This window comes from Echiichthys vipera, assembly GCF_963691815.1.
Source record: "Echiichthys vipera genome assembly, chromosome: 9".
Lineage (NCBI taxonomy): Eukaryota > Metazoa > Chordata > Actinopteri > Perciformes > Trachinidae > Echiichthys > Echiichthys vipera.
The window spans coordinates 25321166-25345326 of NC_139834.1; the positions used below are offsets into that span (position 1 = coordinate 25321166).

At 40.6% G+C, this 24161-nt stretch overlaps 2 protein-coding genes across 2 annotated transcripts; one reads left to right on the plus strand and one right to left on the minus strand.

Annotated features, from left to right (window-relative positions):
* Positions 1 to 5615: 5615 nt before the first annotated feature.
* Positions 5616 to 11053, minus strand: ubiad1 (UbiA prenyltransferase domain containing 1). The gene is made up of 3 exons (XM_083920359.1): positions 10922 to 11053; positions 8525 to 9135; positions 5616 to 6660 (listed from the first exon to the last, which is right to left on the minus strand). The coding sequence occupies exons 2-3, from the start codon at positions 9075 to 9077 to the stop codon at positions 6173 to 6175; spliced, it is 1041 nt and encodes a 346-aa protein (XP_083776485.1). The 5' UTR covers positions 9078 to 9135; positions 10922 to 11053; the 3' UTR covers positions 5616 to 6172.
* Positions 11054 to 15136: 4083 nt separating this feature from the next.
* mmp23ba (matrix metallopeptidase 23ba) lies at positions 15137 to 23572 on the plus strand. Its single transcript, XM_083920267.1, has 8 exons — positions 15137 to 15293; positions 18709 to 18845; positions 20087 to 20226; positions 20711 to 20878; positions 20991 to 21155; positions 22047 to 22157; positions 23151 to 23277; positions 23362 to 23572. Exons 1-8 carry the CDS (start codon positions 15159 to 15161, stop codon positions 23534 to 23536), a joined length of 1158 nt encoding a protein of 385 aa, XP_083776393.1. The 5' UTR covers positions 15137 to 15158; the 3' UTR covers positions 23537 to 23572.
* Positions 23573 to 24161: the final 589 nt, after the last annotated feature.

The window sequence follows — 24161 nt, forward strand, 5'->3', positions numbered from 1 at the left end:
ATGCATTGCGTCACTGCTAATGCTGCCTTCACGTGCCGCTCGTAATAAACAACGACCATATATATAATGTATTATGCTGGCGTTCGCCCAACCTGAACTCTTCCTCTTCTCTTCCTACTGTGGAGACATTAGCGCTCCTGTTTGTAGGCCTATAGGTAAAAGTGCATAAGATGATTTTGTTCTGCTTAATTATGCTGTTACAGGCCAAGTCTGCCGGGGGATAACACTGTCCCCAGTTTCTCTATCTGTATCATTCATGCCTCATCAGTGCATGTCACTAGTTTAACTTCTTGTTTGTGCTTTGTCTTGCTGTGGTCCTGCAGGACGCTTCCTGCTGTTATTATCACTATTACTCATGTATACTGTCATTACTTTAATCAATTATACAATTTGTAGCCATAAAAACATCATTAGTAATACATCTCATTGTATCACAGCTGTAGCACATATTGATCATATTTACCAACATAATTATTATTATTATTATTATTATTGTTGTTGTTGTTGTTATTGTTATTATTATTATGTCATATTCTGTTACCTTAGCTGTACTTGTTTCTACTATTCTACTATATTAACTGCCATAACATATAAGTCATATTCACATTACTACAGATATTATTATGGTTACTGTTACTTTTGTGGTTGCTTGCATCTCTAGAAGTGTGTCTCTGTCTGTCTTTGTGTCTGTCTTTGTCTCTCTCTCTGTCTATCTGTCTGTCTTGTCTCTCTTTCTCTCTCCTTTGCTTCTCTCTTTCTTCTTTTCTTCCTCCCCAACCAGTGCAGACAGATGTCCGTCTTCCACAGAGCTGGTTCCTGCTGTTAAAGGGAAGGTTTTCATTGCCCCTGTGTACTCTACGGGGGAATAGTTGGGTCTGTGTAAATCATAAATAAGTCATAGAGTGTAATCTGTACCTGCTCCTTATGTAAAGTGTCCTGAGATAACTTGTGTTATGAATTGGCACTGTAAATAAAATGGAATTGAATTGAATTGAAGGTTGTTGACCTTTTATTGATGTGTTTATTTTTATAAATTGTAGTTTATATTAATTGCTATTATTTTGTATTTATTGTGCTACTTTTTATTGTACTATGGACATCCCATTGTGTCCTGAATAAAAGGTACTAATTTTGTTATTATTATTGTTATTATTAGAAACCTTTAAACTTTTATTTGAAATAAATAAAAAAAAACGTCTTCTGAGGTAGACGCAGTGATGGAAAGTAACTAAGTAGGCTAAATTTACTCAAATATTGTACCTAAGGACACTCGAAGTATGAGTACTTTACTGGAGTAATTCTATTTTCTTGCTATTTCATAAAGTATAAGTATGTTTTGTTGCATAATTTTCAGTGCAATAGAAAACACAAGATCACATTATTCATAATAGAGCATTATTCATGGAAATATTTAAAAGAAAATGTCCATAACATTACTCTACTACTGCTATTCTGCCCATCCTTCTATTCCTCCCTGCTGGTTGCTTAGTAAACTTTACTTGTTTGTATTTTATTTTGTTGTTTGTGAATTGTTGTTTGCATAATGATTTCATCAAGGTATTGTATGCTATTCTATATTTTGTCAGTCTGTGTTTAATTTGATCCTTCCTGTGTTATAATCTCTGTAAATCTATTTGGTAAACACTTGATTTTTATGTATATTTCTATGGAAAAGCTGAAATAAGTTACGTGAGACATATAAACTTATAATGTACAGTTTAGATTCAAATCAAAGAGAGAAAACAAACAAAGAACAAACCAACAGAAAAACACAGAATACCACAAATTGTACTGGGAAGATAAAAAATAAATGAATAAACAAAAACAAAACAAAAAGCCCACCATGGCTTAGTCGGGAATTACACAACAAAGTATAACAAACCAAAATTTAGTCTGGTGAGACCTGCAAGTCTGCAAAATATGATGGAAAAGGCTGCCATATGTGAAATCAGCATTTATTATCATGGTGTACTTTATTTTTTCAAGTTTTAGAAAGAACACAGCGTCTTTGAGCCACTGTGAAACCGAGGGAGGTTTTGGAGACTTCCACTTTAAGAGAATTCAACATCAAGTAAAGATGTGAAGGTGAGAATTTCTTTCTGAACCCAACTGAATCAACCTGGCTCTTCTGGGGTCCCCAAAAAAGCAACTAAGGGCATGGGTGAAGATGTTTTCCAATGGGATGTTTATAAATGTACAGAGAAATAAACCTGACTGGACTAAAATAGGCCTATTTAATCACATAGGTTACTTACTGACAAGTACTACTCAAGATTTAGAACATTATTAAATAAACAACAAGCAACTACAATGTATTTATAATTAAACCAATGCAAATATCATAATATCTGTCAGATTTACTTTAGAAATTAAACTGTAGGGGAGACCGGGGCCACTTGTAAATAAAAAAATGCCACAGAAACTCAATTCAATTCAAAATTATTTTATAAACTACACAAACACAAATTTGAAAGCAGTTGGAAAAACGCAAAGAAAATCTCAGAGGTTTACAGAACCCCTTTTCAGAAACAAAGCAGCGCATTGAGATTACTTTAATCAATCGTGCGTGTGTCGTATGACAACGTGATGAAGTATAAGCAAGAAGCAATCGTGTCTATGCCCAGATCCTGTGAAACAGTGCGAGTGCAGACCAGGCCAGAAGAGGAGGAGGGCGGAGGGACAATCGCGCTTAAGCACGGCTCAAATCAACCGGGCCAACTGTGCTCGAACTGAATATGTGCAGAACTCAAGCTTGGTACTGATTGGAGATATAGACTCAGACTTCTCTTTATTGATTCCTTTGGGATGACTCCCGCAAGGAAATTGAATTTCCAGCAGCTTACAAAAACACAAGGGAGGTATAAAAATATACAGTATAGGATAACCAATAAAGTCTTAGCTAAATGAATACAGAAAGTATAAAAAAAAAACAATAAACAGTAAACAATAAACTCTTAGTTAAATATATATATATATATATATATATATATATATATATATATATATATGTATGAAGTAGATGTAAGAATACGGGTAAAACAAAATTCACGGAAAATGAAATCGGAGAAGTTAAATGTAGAGAAAATGTACCAGAGAAGATATGTTTGACTGTGTATGACAGAAATGAGCAGTAAGATTAGATTATTGCACTTAATAGTTGGATTAAGTTATTTCAGTGTCCGGGTATGTAAGAGTAGATTATTCATTGCACAGTGAGTGGCTCGCACTCCTTCCCTTCTGTCCTTTTTGATGGTGTTACAACCATCCCATGTTACCACGGTAACCCTGGTCTCCCCTAATTCTGCTGCACACTCAGAGGGGTGCGTACTAAAAGATAACCATTGTCAACAATGTCCTCATATTACCCCCAAAGCAGATTGGACTCCATAGGTTACTAGGATGTAACTTGTATAACTCAATAGGAATGTAGTACGGTATGTTTTAACTTTGCAAAACCAAACGAAAATTATTTAAAATTAATTTTAATCAAACAAGAAAGAAAGTCACTTGTAACCTGTTTGGTATATTTGCCTTTTTATGTAAAGTGCATCTATAAAAACAGCACAAAACATGTCACTGATGACCCCAAATCATCCCTCGTAATGAGGTCTGTGTCGGCCCCTGGTGGCCAACAGTCAGCCGTGCCTCAGGCCTGATGTGTCCTCTTTCATTGCTCATCATGGTAAATGAACTCATTATGTCTGCAGGGAGTCACAGGTTAAAGATCTAAATGGGCTGTACTTCATAAAAGCCATAGCTACAAATTAAAGCCTGTTTATATCCTGAAACTCAGACCAAGGCTGATGTGAAAGTGTTTATTAGAGTTTTAATTCACTAGTTACAATATTTACCACACGGTATGAAACGGGGGGGGGGGGGGGGGGGGGGGGTAATGGGGTTGTATTAAATGCAATTTCTAATTTCCAATTCATTTCTGAGGGTTGTGCGAGTGCCCACAGAAGCAGTGAGATGCATGTACTAATTAAAAAAGAAGCTTCGCATTGAAACACTATTTTAGAGTCTAAATGTGCTCATTGTAACTAACAGGGACATGTTTTTCCAAAAGCAGTGAATCAATAAAGGACAATGAATAGGACACACTGCACAGATTACATGTAAATTAATACAATGTAACATCAGAAACATGCTATAATGTCTGACAATGGGGATTCTGTTCTTTCTTCTCTTTTGTTTCACAATAACTTTCCTCCCACCTTGTGTTTTATGTTTCAGGATGACACAAACAATGATATACTGTATGTTACAGCAGAGGAAAAAAAAAAGAAAAGGTCAACTAGAGCTGCTATGTTAAGTCAATTAATCAATCGACAGAAAATGATTTCTTACTGTTTTCGATGGTCATTTAATCAAAGTCATTTTGGGCAGAAAATGCCCTTTTCAGCCCCTCAAATACGGAGATTTTGTGCTTTTCTCTGTTTTATATCATAAAACAGAACTGAATATATTTGGGTTGCGGACAAAACAAGATAATTAAAGACATCACCTTTAGAAACTGGGATGGATTTACTAGTTTATGACATTTTATAGACCAAACAATTAATCTTCAGATTAATTGAAAATGAAAATAATTGTTGCGGCCCTATTAAGAAAAAATAAAAATGGTCTAATGAAAAGATGTGACAAAGCTGTGGTGTAGCCATATACAGTATAATTATTTATATAAATGTATATTATTATTGAATGGATTTATTAATGCAAGCTGATTTCTTCGAAGACACAGAAAGTGGAAAAAATGGACTCATGGACTAATAACCATCAGACAACCGTCCAACACTGACCCCTGCTGCCAAATACCATGCTGCACACATCCAGAGGTCTTCGTAAATGTACACTTGTTATAGGGATGCACCGATCTATTGGCCGAACATCACTATCCACCAATTTATCACTTTAATTGATAATATTAAACGATGATGGTAGCGTGTTTTTATCTGCTGTGTTGCATCATTTTTGCTCTTACTAAATGTGTTAAAAGGTTAAAAAGGGCTTTTGAAGCAATTATGTCCATTTAATATAAAGGTTAATAATTGTTTGGTTAAATTTCAAAGATAGTGTAATGAAGGGCACAAGTAAAACCACACACAAAAACATTGCTACCGGCCAAATTGTTTTTTCCTAAACATCGGTGGATCTCTAATTTTCAAACACAGACTCTCATAGAAACAATAAATGATATGGTAAACTTTATCTCTATTGACTCTAATGACTGGGTTCTCTTCCGATCAAATGAAACAAGTGTACAATTCAGTACGACCAAAACGGACAGGGAAAGGGGGTGGCATGCTATATGTCGAGTCACTCAAAGAATTTAAATCTGATTCCCGCGGTTTGAACATTTGTCAAACTATGTTTTCATGCAGCACCAGTCAGGAGTGTGCATCCTATCTCCCTAACACGAGTGAAACATCTGTTGGAGGATGGTCTGCACGTGTTGCAGCTCAACGCCTCGGTGAAACTAGGTCTTTAATAATACAATTATTTTCCAGCCCATCCGACAGTCACATTTTGAATGGAGATAAAGGTGATGCCTTATGTACTTCTCGAATGAGACGTCAATGTTTCCAGATTTTTAAGTTTTTTTTACTGTGCAAATCGAAATGGTCTTAAACGCTGTTCAACAAGTTGTCGTTAAGCCAAAAATTAGCTTCAAATTTCTCACCGATATAGCGGTATTTGTTTAGGCTGGGACAAAAGTGAACTTTGATACCAAACGGGACATCAGTGAATTTTATTATAGCCCAATAAAATACTATTTGGCTCTTCAAAGAAAGAAATCACAATGGACCGTTTATCAGCATGTACCTTGCAGAGATGTTGAGAATGTGAGCGGTTTATTGACGTGTTGTATCTTGGAGAACAAATATGGCAGCTGTTGGTTGAATTTGTGTCCTTCAATGGTGATAATGTTGCCTACTTCTACAAAATGAAACCAACACTTTTTACTGTTACCAACACATTACAGAAGGCTGAGTACTGAAAAATACATCAGAGTATGCCTTCGGTGTCACAGAGAGGGACCTAAGCTACATCTCTGTTCAACATATAAATATGACAATAAATTAAAGCCAGTGAAAGCCCTCTGATAGCTTCGTACAAATACAAAGAGGTACATAAACTAGTCTGTATTAAAACAAATATCAAAGCTAAATAATCACAGTGACGGCAAGCTTCCAGGAGGTGCCAGGATGATCCCGAACACGTAGAAAAGTCCCATGAGGAGGTTGAGCTTGGCCGTCTTCTGGGGGATTTTGGCGTAGCATCGGCTGCGGAAGTGCTTCTCCAGGGGGAAGGCCATGGGCAGCGTCAGCAGAGGCAGCGCCATGCTGATGGTGTAACGGGTGGCGAGGATGCAAAAGAGCACGTAGGGGACAAAAAGCAGAAGGTTGTAGAGGACGTAGGACAGGGTGGGGCCGATGAGGATGGCCAGGGTGACGATGCCCGCCTGCTTGTCAGAGTCCATGTCTCTGGTGTTGTTGCTGTGGAGGATGGCTTCTGTGTTGAGGGCCAGCGGGATGGCGTACACCAGCGGAAGCACCGATAGGTAGCCAACCTGCACCGCGTGGGAAAACATGACTGCCAGCGGGCCGAAGGTGATGAGGATTACCACGTCTCCCAGGGCCACGTACTTGAGGCCGATGCCTGGGGAATAGAGTAAACAGAAGCTACATTTAACATTTTGATTAGGTTGTCGACATCATGCCATAACATCCTGAAAGTAGAGAACGTATCCGTTTTCACCATTTCGTTCAGACTCCGGTGAAAATCCAGACAGCCAATTATAGTTTGGTTCAAATAAAACTTTACAGGCAAACTCGCTGCACTAATGCAAATACAGTTCATTGTGGAACTCCCTAAGTGGGTGTGGCCTCATTTCGAAGTGTAGTGAACTTTTTCTAACAGCCATGTTTAGCAGTACAAATATGTATTATCTGGGGCGTTACGGCGCAAATGTTCTAAAATCATAAAAGTGGTGTTTTGTGAAAATGATACCAAACGTGTAAGTATCAAACTCTTGATCACAGAGGAGCTTATTTTCCGCAATAATCCAAAGGGGATATCCCTGGGAACCAGAGAAGTGACAACTTCCAGGTTGGCCTACAATAATATGTCAAGGATGACATTTTACAAACAATATTGACCAGAACGGCAAATTGATGCTGAAACAGAAAAAAGAATCCAACCATTTAAACAGGCTGCAAGATGTTTTCTAGAAGGAGATTCTGATGGAAGGTTTACACTTCTCCATTCATGGGGGAGTGATTCAGAAATGCACTTCACCTCATGAAGAAATGTAACACAACAGTGTCATGTTTGACTTGAAGGGCCTGTTCACCCAACACACAGGTGACTGTAGCTCAGTTGGTAGGGTCGCTGATTAAACATAAGGAGAACTGTTGACAACAGGGTCTTATTTGACCGTGACACATAAAACCCAATCCATCACTTCACTGTTTGTGGGTCGACTGGTGTTCGTACTAGCTGACGGAGAGGTATGGAGAAAGATGGGAAGAGATGGGAGTGTTTTGACATCGGTGGGCTAGAACACCTAACATTATATTCATAGAACCTGGGGTTACAATCATAACGTTTTCATTTCCAAAACGACACGGCTGAGGTCTTATTCAGGGAACATTTCAGCTGACTCCGTGTGGCTGAAGGTGGGCGGCACATGCAGACTTTTCCTCGCAAAGGGGGGAATAAATATTAAAATATCAACGAAATTTTTATATTATACATTGATATCGGTGCATCCCTAGTTTACGGTGAACTGATCATTGACAGCAATGAGCAATTATCATTGCCTGTAAAACATATGTACATAGTCTCCATGACATCACCCAGAGGTTTCCGAGGAGCCAAAATGAAGCTCAAAGTGGGCGGCGCCAGTTGTTGCCATGTTGGCAGTGTCCGATTCCGCCCAACTCCCAGCTTATCCAATCTGAAAATGGGCAAAGAGGTGAAGTGTGGATGGAGCTGAGGATGGTGGAATGAAGCCTACAGACTCTATTGATGGCCCCCACCTTTCATTCAAAACTGTCAGCCATTAATTATACAGAACTTTAAGCCTTAATAAACTTGAAATGGGTGAGTTAAATAAAATTCCGACCCCGTACAGTTGTCACGAACGGGAAAATTAGCTATAGAGACTAATATCGTTTTTTGTATTAGGCTGTAAACATGTTTATTTGTGCTGTAAATCTGGACATTTTAAAATGGGTTCTATGGGGATTGACTCGCTTCTGACGCTTTGTAAATGCTCTGTCCAATAAAAGATTTACTCACCAGAGTTTGTTTTTCTGCTAATGACTACTTTACTTTCCTAGCAACATACACAAGTTCCCATTCTACAAAAACCAACCCTTTGCTGTTACTCGGAGCCACGAACATGATATGATGCAAAGCGCAGCATAAGCATGAGATGTATGTTTGCTTTTATTGACTTGGGCGGCAGATGATGAAGTGAGGCAGAAACCTAATAGATTCAAGTGTATATTTTACTCACCTCCAGTGTATAAAAAAGAGCTGGACAGTCCCCCGAAGTAAATAAGGGCTAGATGCTCCAGTCTAAGTGTGGACAGGAAATAGAGCAGAGTGGCACACAAGCACCCCAAAGAATATAACAACGCTCCAAACATAACAACATCCTGCGGTGCCAAGATTTCATCCACAAGAGTCCTATCATCGCTCTTCTTGTGGTCAATTCCTTTTGAGAAGTCATAGTAGGTGTTTACAAGGTTGCCTGCCCCATGGACTACCAGGACGGTTACGGCGCACACCATCAGGATGACCAAGTCCACAGAGCCCTCCAATTTGTATGCCAAGGCGCTGCCGAGGGCCACAGGTGTGAGCGAGGCACTGAAGCTCCACGGTCTCAGCGCCAGCACATAGGCCGCACACTTTTGCCTCACATCCGTAGCAACGCGGGCCATCCTTGACGTGCGGTGAGTGCCTGGAGGATGGTGACTCAGAGCAGTCTGCCATTGTTGGCCATTGTGACCATTTGATCCAGCCAGTACAAATGTTTCTGCTGGGCTTTGTTTCGGCTCTTTGGCCATTCCTCTGCAAGGGGTCAACAGTACCAGCAACGTTCCCAAATGTCAGAGTCTGCAGCTCCTGTAGCAGTAAACACATAAACAACATTACAAGAGAGTCGACGGTGCAAAACACACCACAGTCTAGATAGATATTGTTCCAGGTCTTCTATACAAATTCATACATTTCAATACTTTATGGGGTAATGAAATGTTCTGTAGCATTGTAAATGGAAGGGTGTCAAGTATTTTAGGTTAGTATCAGTTGCTTATTTACTTGTTCTTAAAAGAAACATTTACTGATCTAAACCAGGGAACTATGGACTACTGCTATATTTTATATTTTAAGTAAAGTCTGACCGATTGATATGGGCCTATACAGAGATATCCCTATCAGCGTATGTGTTGTCCAATAGGCGGCAATTTAAAACCAGGACTTTATGCAGAAAAAGATGCTTGGAGTAATTTAGAAATGGTGCATTACAATGTTCTTTATTGACTGATACTGAACATGATGATTTAGTATGAGTATTAATTTCATGTTAAATATTGTTTCTTCAGCAGAGATCCCACCAGGGCCGCAGGATAGGAGTTTTATAGTATACTTTACTAAAATATATCAATTGGCAAGTTTATAATTTTTGATTAGATTAAATGTGAAAGAAATTCTAATATATATTTTAAAGGAATCTATGAGAAATGAATCCTTTTTTGTAAGATACTTGTTAAGTTTTAAAAAGTTGGTTGAGTTTGGGGAAAAAAATTATTAATAAAGAAATTAAAAAATAAATAAATGTATGACAGAGGAAGCTGTAACTAACCAACAATGAATTATGGAGCAGTGGGATTAAATAAATGTATACTTCTTCCCACTCTCAGACATCAATCATTGTTATTCATGTCTCTCTATGCCTTTTAGTTGTGTAATATTTTCTGCAATACAATTTCTGTTTTCAATTTTACATGTTTGAAATAAAATTTAAATCAAATAGTTATGTTCAACCCAGGGTGACTTCTCACTCTCAGTAAAGTGTGTGGTTATTGAGTTTATAGTATAGTAACCTTTAGTTAAGTGTGTGGTTAGAGAGTTTAGAGTATGGTAACCTTTAGTTAAGTGTGTGGTTAGAGAGTTTAAAGTACAGTATAGTAACCTTTAGTTAAGTGTGTGGTTAGAGAGTTTATAGTATAGTAACCTTTAGTTAAGTGTGTGGTTAGAGAGTTTATAGTATAGTAACCTTTAGTTAAGTGTGTGGTTAGAGAGTTTATAGTATAGTAACCTTTAGTTAAGTGTGTGGTTAGAGAGTTTATAGTATAGTAACCTTTAGTTAAGTGTGTGGTTAGAGAGTTTATAGTATAGTAACCTTTAGTTAAGTGTGTGATTAGAGAGTTTATAGTATAGTAACCTTTAGTTAAGTGTGTGGTTAGAGAGTTTATAGTATAGTAACCTTTAGTTAAGTGTGTGGTTAGAGAGTTTAGAGTATAGTAACCTTTAGTTAAGTGTGTGGTTAGAGAGTTTAGAGTATAGTAACCTTTAGTTAAGTGTGTGGTTAGAGAGTTTAGAGTATAGTAACCTTTAGTTATGGTGCAGCCACTGTGACTTCTCTCAAGTGTGTGTTTCTGGAAGCTAAACAGTGGCTAATTGTTAGCCTGCCCATACACGTGGCATTTAGTTAAATACCACTCACACACACTCAAATGCTGGAGACAGTGTCGGGAGAAACCACTGCTGTCGCCTCCATAAGTCGCCTACCCAACCTCAGACTGACTAACCACTGAGATTATGGGATTAAAGATGACTGGTTAACGTTAGCCGCCGAGCTAACGTGTCTGCCCGGGACAGATAAGAGGAAATGTCCGACACTTCTTACCTTTATGTCCTCACAGCCCACACAAAGTTAAAAACATGTTTGTGTGCCCGCAGAGCCCGGTACAGAGAGGCAGCTACATGTCTTACGTTTCAACTCCGAGGGTACTTGACCGGCTGACAACTATAAAACTCCCTGCACCTGACGGACGCCATTTCCTCCGCCGCGAGTACAGCCCCTCTCAGATGTCGAAGAAACCGCGTCTTGTACAAAGGTTCCGCCTAGTTTTTAATTCCTACAAAGACTTTAGCACATTACAAAAAAATATATAATAAATATTGTTAAAAAAAAATTAATTACAAGGCATGTTATAGATATCTAAAATTATTGGAATGATTTCTCTGCAGATTATTAAGTACTAGGGTTTGCTGTATTTATTTGTATTTTAAATAATTACTTCTGTTAATTATGAAAACTACGGAAGCCCTTTACGCCAATGTGATAAAAATTAAAAAATACCTTGTGCTTCATGATATTGAGAAACGTTTGCAAAATAATGAATTATTATCTCAAAATAATGTGAACATCTGGAGTTGTGGGAGTGGAAACACATGTACTCGTACTTATATAGCACCTTTCTAATCATCTGACGACTCAAGGCGCTTTCACACTTCACATTCACTCACATTCACTCATTCACAGAGATGGCAGTGGGCATCTACATACCATCTAATCTTACCATTCACACCCCATTCACACACCCATTCGATAGTGTCTTGCCCGAGAACACTTCTACATGCAGACTGGAGGAGCCGGGGACCGAATCGTCGATCTCTCAAATAGAGGATGAGAGATCTACCGCTCTACCTCTGATCCACAGCCGGCATAGGAGTCTTTAAGAAGCATTATTTTGGACACAGCAATGTAATGTTACACATCTTGTTACGTTTATTGTGATAAACGAAGTAGATTGTTTTTAACCATGAGTTATAATGTTAACAAAAGAAGTATGTAACTTGAAGCTTATGTGTGCACTCATTTTAGAACAAAGACCACAATAATGCTTCTTGGCTGCTAAAAATGAACTTGAAGAAAAAAAAGAACACCTATTAATTCTGTTGAGGTCGATAAGCCCTTGTCACAGGTATGATCAGTGTCTGACCTTTCTTTTTAAATATGTGCAAATAAAAATAAACATAAACTAATATTGTTAAAGACAGCTCTATTCCATTTACATGTCCCATAATTCAAGCCAGTGAGTCAGCAAGCACGATACCAGAATCAACATAATGCAGCCACCGCTAATGTTATTCATTACGCCTGTTAGACCACAGAGTCCTAATGGGATCTTGTATTCCTCATCATCACACTAAAAAGGGAAGCTCAAGCAAGATTTTACCTACTGTATTAGCAGCAAAAGATCACAATCTGGATGTTGGCAATATCTTGATGCACTGGAACATGTTTCAGGGGCCTCACTATGGGACGGGATGCTGCTAGTTAACCATTTACATATTCTATTGGTTTGTTCTGGTGGTGGGAACAGTTTGGACTGTGATAAGAAACGTGTTTATATATATATGTATATATATATATTCTGTAATTGGGGGGATGTTAATGAAATAGTGAGTGTCTAAACTGTACCTTACATCGACCATCCTGTGTCCAAATTATAATCACGTCTTCTCAGTGGTTGGTCATTTTTTTACTTTCCTCCCAGATATATAACATATTTTATTCTGTTTAATATTACATGGGTTACCGTTCTGTGGCTGAAGGTCCTCTTTTTTTTACCCAAACATTGCACAAGGGGTGAGGGGTCACTGGTGCAAAAGAACACCAAGACCATCTCCCACTCAAGCCGCCCAAAGTCCCTTCTCCAACTGCAGTACTGCGAACTAACTAAATCAATTCTGTGAAGAGGTGATAAATAAAGAGGCGCTGAATGCTGGGTCATGACCGAAAGAACGAGGTCGCGGGTACAAGCGGCCGTAATGGGTTTTCTCAGGAGGGTGGCTGGAGTCTCCCTTAGAGAGAGGGGGAGAAGTTCAGCCATCCGTGAGGAACTCGGAGTAGAGCCGCTGCTCTTTGCGTCGAAAGGAGCCAGTTGAGGTGGTTCGGGCATCTAGCGAGGATGCCCCCCGGGCGCCTCCCTAGGGAGGTGTTCCAGGCACGTCCAGCTGGGAGGAGGCCTCGGGGAAGACCCAGGACCAGGTGGAGAGATTATATCTCCACACTGGCCTGGGAACGCCTCAGGATCCCCCAGTTAGAGCTGGTTAATGTGGCCCGGGAAAGGGAAGTTTGGGGTCCCCTGCTAAAGCTGCTGCCCCCACGACCCGATCCCGGATAAGCGGATGAAGATGAGATGAGATGAGATGAATGCTACGTGCTAAGTGTTGCTGGAGTGTTGCCTGTTCAGACTATTTCTATTCATGCACCTTGGAAGTATGTGAAGTTTACCAGACACTCCCCAAACCAGTGGTTGAATAGTGGTTTGGGGAGTGCGCCCTTACTGGGTTACTAGTTAGATGGGTTATGGAGGAGGAAGTAGGTATACAGTACTGCAACATTATTTTCTTTTCCTGTTATTAAGCAGAAGTTCTCCAGAGGAACTGCAATTTTCTCTGGTTTCTATCAGGTTGCAGTTGCAGTGAGTTATAGCTCAGCCGTGGCAATACATCAGATCTCATTAATGTTGGGTTAAGGTGGAGAAGTTAGATGAATATCAAAATTAGATTAAGCAATGGAATAGATACCCGTGCAGTAATATCTTAAGTGAATTGGATAAACGTGTTCCTCCTGATTGCCACCCACCCACCGTGATAGAGCCTGAGGAGAACTTTATGTCATTTCCTTTGCCACACACTCATTAGTGTCAATCAAAAAGACTGCTGTTGAGGGTTACATCACTTCTACCAGAAAGGATTACAGCTCAAGTAAAAGAAACATTAGAGTCTAAATGGATCAGTTGATGAATAAAATGTGATCAAAGTGCATTTTAATGGGTTTTCTTTTACAGAAAATAATGAAGAATATGCATAAAAACACAAATAACCTCTATATTACAATATGAATACAATCAACTTTGTATACCTCCAATCTGCTATGTTTTCTGGATGTTTACTTTTTTGGATTATATATATAGAAAATAGCCTTTGTTAAATCTCTCTGAAACTCAGGAAGAAGATCATAATCCCTGTTTGAACGTTCTCTGGGACCGAGCTTAAACTCTTCCAGACTGGATCCTCAGGTGTTTTGCCCTCACCTATATATGCCAATGGCTTGTTGGCTGATAGATGGGTATACCCACCCTGTACACCTGCGTATAACCTCCAAGGTTTTGAAACTTTACAAAAGTCTAAACAATAATATATATATATATATATATATATATATATTATTATAAATTATAAATCGGGATTTGTTTGAATAATAACGCTCCGAATTTATGCTTAATTTTGGCTAGGGAAAAACTGGCATTGCCATTTCCAAAGGGGTCCCTTGACCTCTGACCTCAAGATAACTGAATGAAAATGGGTCCTATGGGTGCCCGAGAGTCTCCTCTTTACAGACACACCCACTTTACGATAATCCCAGACAGTTTGGGGCAAAAACAATACAGTTATTTTCTTGCAGTACAAATGTGTTATTTTCTCCTTTGATGTATTTGAATATGTCTGCAAACTGAGCTCCCTACACAGTCTTGAATGCTATAAACTGGGTCTGATTGTAAAGCCCCCCCTCTAGAATCGCCACTGGTTTGGAGTTGACACAATGCGTAAAAGTCCACGGTGATGCACTTTTCCTGCCCTGTTCTGTTTTCGAGCCTGAAAGTGTGTGTGCATGCCACAGTGGGTTAGGTGAAGACTAAGGTATTTTTTTTCCCCCGGCAGCATTGCATAAACCTCAGGAATCATGTTCAAAACAAACCATCTGATTCTGCTTTAACGGAGCTCCAGTGATTGCAACAAGTAGTTTGATGGACAGAGCGCGTTTGGTTTTCATTAGATCGTCTCGACACTGACCCCCTGCCCCATCTACAGTAATATGAAACCAGCCGTCTGGCAGACGCACTGTGCGGAAGAGAGGCGAGCAGAGCTGCTGCAGTCTGCACTGCTGTCACTGCCTGGTCCGCAGGTTTAACTGCGCTGCCGCACGCTGCACCGGACGCAACCCGCACTAACTCAACGTGCAATGGCCAAGTAGTCTAGTGTTCACGGGCATAGGTGGTAAAGTCGTGTAGTCTTGGCTGAGGGATTATTGTTTTATTTTTTCTTCCTGGAGGTGTGATATCGTAGCCATGGTGTGCTGTCAGACTCCCAGAAGTTTACGCAGAGGCGAGTGGGGCTTCGCTCCTCTGCTGGCGGCCGTGCTGCTCAGTCTTCTGCTCGCAGGGATGCAACAAACCACAGCGTTCCCCTCCTGGAGGTTAGAGGTATGCTGCTGGGACCACTTCATGATACCACCACAACTGTGAAGTCCAGTACATTGTCTGGTTTGTGATTATTAGTTTATTTAAGTAGACTAATGTATTTCCTTTATCATTTAAAAACATTAAACCCCATCCAGAATCCTGTGATGTAACTTTTGACCTGCGTTTCTGTGAAGCTGCAGACTAGGAATGCTATAGCTTCAATTTATTTTTAATTATTTAAAGCCGCTATTCAGTTTGGTATAGGCTATATACCTATATATGTATCAAAGAGTAGCCTATCTAACTTTTCCAAGTACATGATTCAACTCCTATAATGTGGAAGTTACCTGTATATTGAAACAAAGGGATTTGTAGATCATTTATAACACAAACTCACCAAAAGTAGATGAAGATTAATAACCTTCATTACCATATGCTGTACAATCCGTGAACATTTAACATAGTATGGTCTTCAGTAGGACATCAGGTAGGCTGTGGTATCAAGCCTAGGAAAGACCTAGAATGAACCGAGTCAATGGTTTTTATTATTTTCTTTTCCTGTTATTAAGCAGAAGTTCTGCAGAGGAACTGCAATGTATTCTGGTTTCTATCATGTTGCACTTCATCACATGAAATCACGGAGTTATAGCTCAGCCGTGGCAATACATCAGATCTCATTAATGTTGGGTTAAGGTGGAGAAGTTAGATGAATATCAAAATTAGATTAAGCAATGGAATAGATCCCCGTGCAGTAATATCTTAAGTGAATTGGATAAACGTGTTCCTCCTGATTGCCACCCACCCACCGTGATAGAGCCTGAGGAGAACTTTATGTCATTTCCTTTGCCACACACTCATTAGTGTCAATCAAAAAGACTGCTGTTGAGGGTTACATCACTTCTACCAGAAAGGATTACAGCTCAAGTAAAAGAAACATTAGAGTCTAAATGGATCAGTTGATGAATAAAATGTGATCAAAGTGCATTTTAATGGGTTTTCTTTTACAGAAAATAATGAAGAATATGCAGAAAAACACAAATAACCTCTATATTACAATATGAACTACAATCAACTTTGTATACCTCCAATCTGCTATGTTTTCTGGAGGTTTACTTTTTTGGATTATATATAGAAAGTAGTCTTTGTTAAATCTCTCTGAAACTCAGGAAGAAGATCATAATCCCTTTTTGAACGTTCTCTGGGACCGAGCTTAAACTCTTCCAGACAGGATCCTCTGGGATTCGTCCTCAGATGTTTTGCCCTCAGAGAAAGCGCTCACCAGTGGCTTCAAGATTTAGTCAAACGCATTTGTTCAGACCTTGGTGGTTTATGGTTCATCTCTATTTGTGCTTAAGTGTGGGATTAGATTTGCAGTGAATATAACAAGACATGACAGCGAAACAACTGTGCTGGCCTTACTGCATTAAACACCTCATAAATCACCGAACATAAGACTCTGATGTGTGAGCTGAGGTCAGGAAAGCAACTGTTGTATTAAACAATGGCCAGTGCGTAGAATGCAATACAGGGAACATTATATTTAACATCAGAGTCAGAGAGGCCACCAGGTTCAACAGCAGTGTGAGACAGACTGCCAGACTGCCTGCCCCCGTTTCACTATTTTGGTAAGGAAATGAAGGAAGTGCTGCATCTAGTTGTCTGGACTGGGCTAAGCAGGAACAGGAACCACAGGATAGGGTTTAGAATATAAAGTGATGTTTTCTCCCCATCTTCCGTACTTCTCTCCGTAAGAAAACACATGCTGAAGCACAGACCTGTTCAACCAAAGCGTGACCTTCAGTGTTATTTCTAGAGTTGAATATTTGTTCTGTAGAAGATTAATGATCAAATTCACAAGAAAAATACAAAGAGTTTTTTTATCATTGTGTACCATTTTGTGTAGGAGATAGCTGTTTTTCTTGCTCTCATCTCCTGTTATTAACCTTGTGACCAAGAGGTTGAGAACCACTGCGTTATGCCTCTACAATGAATCATCATGTTGTACTCATCATAGTAGGGTATGATCGTATACACCATTAAGGCCCAGGTATGCCTTAAACAAACTAAGTCTTACTAGCTTGTGTCGTCTGACCATGTTTACGGGCAAACGCTTTAGCTGTTCAGAATGGACAAAAATCCTGCTGTCATAGAGACGAGTGAGACACGATCAATCACACAAATGGGAATAACAGTGCACGCTTACTGTCAGTCTCTCCTCAAAGAGATTCAGAGTGTTGTGCACAGTTGTTCACTCTAAAATATGATGGCAGTAGTATATGTGGAAAATAGCAAAAAAATAACGTAGCCTAGCCTACTATCACACCTCCACACACCTGGCCAAATGCTGTGTGAAGTGAGCGTTTGTTGGATTGCTTTGGAAGAACTTCAGATTCGGAAAGGATGTTTCGGACATTGGACAATCGGACAAGAAGGTTATGTCTAGATTGGGATCCAAGAGTCGCTACAGTCTTGCAAGATAGGTAAGGTTAGACATTGATCTCAAACGGTGAAGGTTAGTTTATAGGTCGTCGGGAAGCAAGTCTCGTGAGTGTTTTCGCAAACCTATCCTTTGAAGGATATCTAAGGCCTTAGCGCTTTTCACTGCAACCTGCATGCTCTCTCTTCCCCTCACATCTTTCACCTGATTTCCAGTATTTACTCTTGCCAGTCTCAAAGCAAATAGTGAAGGTTAATATATGTAAAGTGGCGCTTTGTAAAGGAATCAAGAATCCGGGCACATGGGCAGTTGTAGATTCAGCAGTGCTTCAGTTTTAATACACGTCTCCTTAAATCCGACAGGAAGCACAGAACGGGCTCATTGGGTCAGAATCACAGCCTGACTTCAAGTGTTGGAAAGTGGATTTACTACTTAAACCCATCTCCATAAAAAGTTATAGATTTTATCAACCGGTGTGATCACTATTATGGAATATCGCAGCCAAGGCAAACCACAACTTAAGTTCAGTCACATAATATTTATGAAAGCACTAAAATGCAAAGCGCCCAAAGACGGCCTTTCAAAGCTGTAAAAATATCGTAGAATCCAGGTGTGATGATTTGGAGACGATGTTGCATGTCCCCGAAGTGACATTAGACACAACCTATCTGTGAAACGGATCATATTTTATTTTTGGAAAGCACTTTTACTGCTGACCACTTCCCGTTTCCATGAGTTGGAATGCCCTCGTGTGAAAATCTAGTGCGTCACATTAGGATGCAAGGCAATGAAATAACCGCAACTGAGCGCTGTTGTTATTACAAATTGAGTTCAGTGCCTGAATCTTTTTCCTTAATATGCTTTGATCTCACAAAATAATCCTCTATCTCACTGTATTCTTTTGGCAACCATGCTGATTCCAAAAATAGCTTCAGATGCCTCAAGGTCCATGTTGACTTCAGTGTGAGGTGATTAATTAAAGGTTTTTCTTTGTCCAAGGAAGAAGCTTACACCACTGTGTTGCTCATCGGGATCCGCAAAGACACCCGGTCACAGGTGCTTCACCTCTCCAGGAACAAGCGCTACACCCTCACCCCGGAGCAGCTCAAATGGGACAAGTTCAAGCTAACATACAAGTATTTGAAACTCTTCCTCTAGTCAACGCAACAGAAAAGTACAGTTGGAGAAAATGGAGAGAAAAAAAGAAATGAACAGATGAAAAACACCAGGGAGAGTTAGACTGGTGTTGGTATTGGCAGGAAAACACAAGCACTGTGTTTTTTTTCAGTTGAAGCAGGCCTTAGCTAATGAAATCAGGCTGTTTGTGATGTGGGTTAGCAGCACAGGTGGAAGTAAGTCACACGTGCAAGTCTCAAGCATGTCCTAAGTTACTGTTGTGACCGTCAAGCAAGTCAAGTCATTTCTCAGGCCAAGCAAGTTACAGGTCAAGTCCTATGAAATTCTGATGATCTACCCCAGTTTCTTCTATTTAAATGAGTTGAGTTGAAAGACAGTAGTCATTAAAAGAGTTTTATTTTCAACATTAATGGAAACGGTTGCAGCCTCCTGCACCTTTGGCCTCTGCTGCTCCTGTGCGTTAAGTTGGTTGCCAGGTTTGCTCATTACACCAAATCATGTTTCAATAACAACGCATAACTTCTCATTATCTAGAAAAATGCAAACATCAAAAAGTCAAGTCATCTTGAGTCATGTGTTAAACATAAGTCAAGCGACAGTCAAACAAGTCTCAAGTCTCAATTTTATGACACAAGTCAAGTCCCCCACCTCTGGTTGGCAACACCTTAATGGAATCATTTACCCCGAAAATAAAAGCTTAGCAATATCTTCTTGTCTCAAGTCAGTCAAAAAATCTGAAAAAAAGTCAGACAATTACGTACAGAAGCCTGCTTTTATCATATATGGTGGACTCTCTGGCTCCCACACTGCAAGTGCTTGGTAACACATTTTGATTGTGCTGCATTAACTGTTTGGAGAAGATCCAATGACACTTTGTTCTGACTCCCATGGAGTCTTTTATAAGATGATTGGATTTAACCAGAGGAGCGATCACTGGGTTTTTGGTGAACAAACTTTAGTGGACAGTAGACAGAGAAAACCCAAAATCGTTCCTGAATTAGTAAAATCAAATCTATATCTTTCATACTGACCGTGGATGTTGCCAACTGATCTGAGTCTCATTAAAAGTAACCATGCGAGTATAATTCCAGCAGAGATATAAGAGAAGTGATGGAGCTATACTTGCGGTGCTTGTGGGAATTCTGTGAACAGTAGCCATTGTGTTTTGGCAGATGCCTCTGCTGTAGAAGAATGTGTAGAGCCCAGTAATAACTACATAGTGCTGTTTTTCTCCGAGCAGGTTGCTCTCCTTCCCTACAAACTTGATAAATGCCAGCGACACGCGTCGAGGCATCGCCAAGGCTTTTGGCATGTGGAGCGACGTCTCGCCGTTCAGCTTCAGAGAGGTGCCAGCTGACCAAGAAGCAGCCATTAAGATCGGTGGGTACTCTGGATGTGGCTGCGTCAATCCCCAACAGATGTTCTTTGGCTCCGAGCTCCAGACTTCTGCTTTGTCGTTACGGTTTTTCTCTCTGTGCTGTCATCACAGAAATGTCTTCGCCTCCAAGTGTATTAAATCACACTACCGCGACTATATTACCGAGCTTATATTCACCGTGATTCATAATACAAAATGAAAAGAATTAATGCTTAACAACTTCCATACAAGTCAGGCAATGGCGAAGTAGTCTAAATTATACTTTATCTGTCCCTGTGGATGCAAACTCCAGGGTCCTGCATAAATTCTTAGTGACAGGGAGAGGAATGGTTGTCATCCTACAAGATGAAGGCTGAAGAAAAAGCTCTGTCTTTTGTAATTCATCATCCCCTGCTGTTGTCTACACAGAGCAGAAATAATGGAGTGAGGGTTTCCCTCCTCGGCTCTGAGGTATGTCTCTCTCTCTCTCTCTCTCTGTCTTGGCAGGCTTCTACCCCATCAACCACACTGACTGTCTGCAGTCCTACTCCCACCATTGTTTCGACGGCATCACAGGAGAATTGGCTCATGCATTCTTCCCGCCAACTGGTGAGATCCACTTCGATGACCACGAATACTGGATTCTGGGAAACATGCGCTTTAGCTGGAAGAAAGGCATGTGTCTATCGTGTTTGTTGAAACTGCTAATATTTAACCCATAAGGTGATGGATGGACAGCTTGCAGCGTGCATGGTAACCAAAATAATAGACTGTACCTGTGTTGCAGGGGTTTGGCTGACAGATCTTGTCCATGTGGCGACACATGAGATTGGCCACGTCCTGGGTCTTATGCACTCCCTGCACCCGAAAGCTATAATGCATCTGAATGCAACTCTAACAGGGCGCAAGCTGATCACACAGGATGAGGTGTGGGGTTTGCACCGTCTCTACGGTATGTTCACAGTCCTTACTTTTCTACCAGAACACTAATGGAAAGCTTTACTTTTGGGCTTTGACAATTGTAAATACATGTGACAGTGTTGTCAGTCATCCAGGACACAGGATGTCTAGAAGTAATAAGTCACAGGCAGGAAGCAATTTAGCAGTTCATCCAAAATGGGAACCACTGATGCCTCTTGAATAAATGGAAAACATCCTCTTGACCTACACATAAAGTCCAGTTCTCCTGCTGGGATCAGACTACATAAGAGGCCTGCTGGTGCGTCCTGACAGACGTGGTGTGTCAGAAACAAAAAGAGTTGATTGTCGTAGTGGAAGAAAGCATATGAGAGGTTTCACAGCAGTTTGAAAACTTCTCCATCGGGTTCGATGATGTTGGCATTTAACGTGCCAAAGCAGAAAAAGAATGATGTTGTTGGTGCAGTCAGGTGAAACAGAGAAGATGGTTCCCTGGATCCTCCTTCTTGGTCCCCTGCACAAAAGACAGAAAGCTGTGATCGCCTCTCAGCCAAGAGAATTCAAGGATTTAAGTGATGGCTCCATCTGACACAGTGACCATCTCCAAAGGCAAAAATATTGTGCCGTCTGATCCCGGCATTAGAAGAATTACGTCTCAATACACTTGTGAAAAACCAGCTGTACAAAACCTATAATCCATTTTTGGCCACAGTCAACCAGAATGTAGACCACAGTGTTTGTCTCTGACGACAGACACTGAACGTGGCATTATTAACTACTCATGAGTCATCATTAGCGTGTATTATGGTGAGTCATTTTCATTGGAACAAAAAGTAGATCTGAGATCCAAATTCTTTTGCTGCTGACTTGTCTGATCCTCCTCCTCCTCCTCCTCCTTCTCACTCCATCTCCCCCTCTCCTCCAGGATGTTTGGACCGGTTATTTATCTGTCCAGCCTGGGCTCGGAAAGGCTATTGCGACAGCAAGCGTAAGCTGATGCAGAAGCACTGCCCCTCCAGCTGTGATTTCTGTTACGGTAAGACAGCAGCAGAAAGCAGCAGCAGTCCAGGGGAAAAAAAAGTTTTCTCTCAATTGAGCAGCGCAAGGAACTGCTGTGAACCGTTTGCCAACGGAGCAACGGGAGCCAACAGGTCCAGCCATGCAGAGGAGCGATGGGGGTTTTCAAGAATCTGATTTGAAGAGAGATTGCACTTGCCGCTGGAGGAGTTTGTGTTTAGTTCTGTAGAATACCAGCATCCCCCGAGAGGAAATGTGTGTTTTAGCCCAGAACAGACAGGAACCTGTTGATTGCTGTCTGCTCACACACCAGCAATCTGACAGTCTCAGCCGCTTTAGGTTTACTGTGGGATGCACCAGTGCTTAGGTCTCCTGTTGCACGGCAGGAAATGGCTCCTCTTAACCATCACAGCACAGATTGTTGTGGCTTTGTGAGATTTTTGTCAGCAACAAGGGACAGTGAGGAGAGAGGCAAGAGGATACGATTCCTGGCTCGCAGTAATCTGTTCCTCATTGTTGATTGGGAGACGTTGTACGGCTGTGGAAAATTCCTGAGTGACTCCAAACCGCTGGAATTTCAGACTGTGGCTTGAGGGTTAGAGACACACAAGGTCAATTTGGATTTTTGCGGCATTAACGAGAGCGACTGTTTTTTAAGCAGACTGTGAGTTGATCATAAGGCGGCCTGTTGTGTTTGTCAGACACCAGATGGGAGAGATTATATTGATAAGACAGCCGCGGCGCCGGCAGGTCAGGGGTTGTGAAAAGCGTATTAAGTGTCTGACGTGATAAGGTTTGTATCAAAACTTTTGATGGTAATCAAGAGTTTCGGCGGGGGGGAGTTGTAACATCTCCAGATGATGAAGTACACCAAAGTGTAGGATAATCCATTTATTTTTTGGCAATGCTCTCAGATTATTGGTCTGGATCATTTCAAGACCATTAAGCCTCTGATCCTTGCTTGTCTTATTTTGGAGTGTCAGCTGAAGTGTGTTCCTCCAATGGTCTGCAGAATTTCCTTTCCCCACTGTGGCTCCCACCCCAACACCCCTGAGGACCAAACACAAGCTGGTCGTCGAGGGCAAGAGGCTCACTTTTCGTTGTGGGAAGAAAATAGCATCGAAGAAAGGCAAAGTATAGTGAGTATCTCTGTCTAATCTGTCTATCAGCGGTGCTACACAGAATTTTGCTTTGCATTGTCTAATGTCCAACTCTTGTTTCAGCTGGTACAAGGACGGGGAGCTGCTGGAGTTCTCTCACCCCAACTACATCACCTTGAAAGACGACCACATCACCATAGTAGCCAACGCCATCAACGAAGGCACATACACTTGTATTGTTAAGAAAAAAGACAAAGTTCTCACTAACTACTCATGGAGAGTGCGTGTGCGCTTCTGAGGGCCACGTTGTTCAGGACGCATTCACACGCATGGTCACAAAGAGACCTCATTCACTAGGGCACATATTTCTGTTTGTTTTAAACTGTATTTCCTGTATCTTCCACATACAACTGTCTATGTGTAAATGCGTGTTCATAGGTGCAAATAATAAATGTTCCATGACAAGTAGATTAAAGTGAAAACCATCTGACTGTGAAAAGATGTTCATGACAGACATTTCCATTTGATCTGGTGATGGCAGATTTTTGCAGCTGTCAGCTGTTCTGGACAATAGGGTCAAGCTGGGATTTCTTCAAAGCTCTTGCTGCTAAGCTAGTGATGGTGCAAGGCCACCTGGCAAAATGGGAACTAATTACATATCACTCAAAAGATTCATTCAAAAGATATAAACCGAGTACAGGAGTATCTTCTGGTGAGCAGTGAACACAAAAGTCTTCCTCTATTGGTCCCTGAGAAAAAGTGTCATTCAAAAAACATCCATGTCCCTACTGTGTTTTTGTTTAGCGGCCTGAAAAAGTTACAGAAGCCCTTGCTTAGATGCATGCCATTTGAATAATTTACGCACTGACCAAACTGACCTACCAAAGCCAGAATAAGCAATGTTGTCTGCAGCCTTTGGAAGC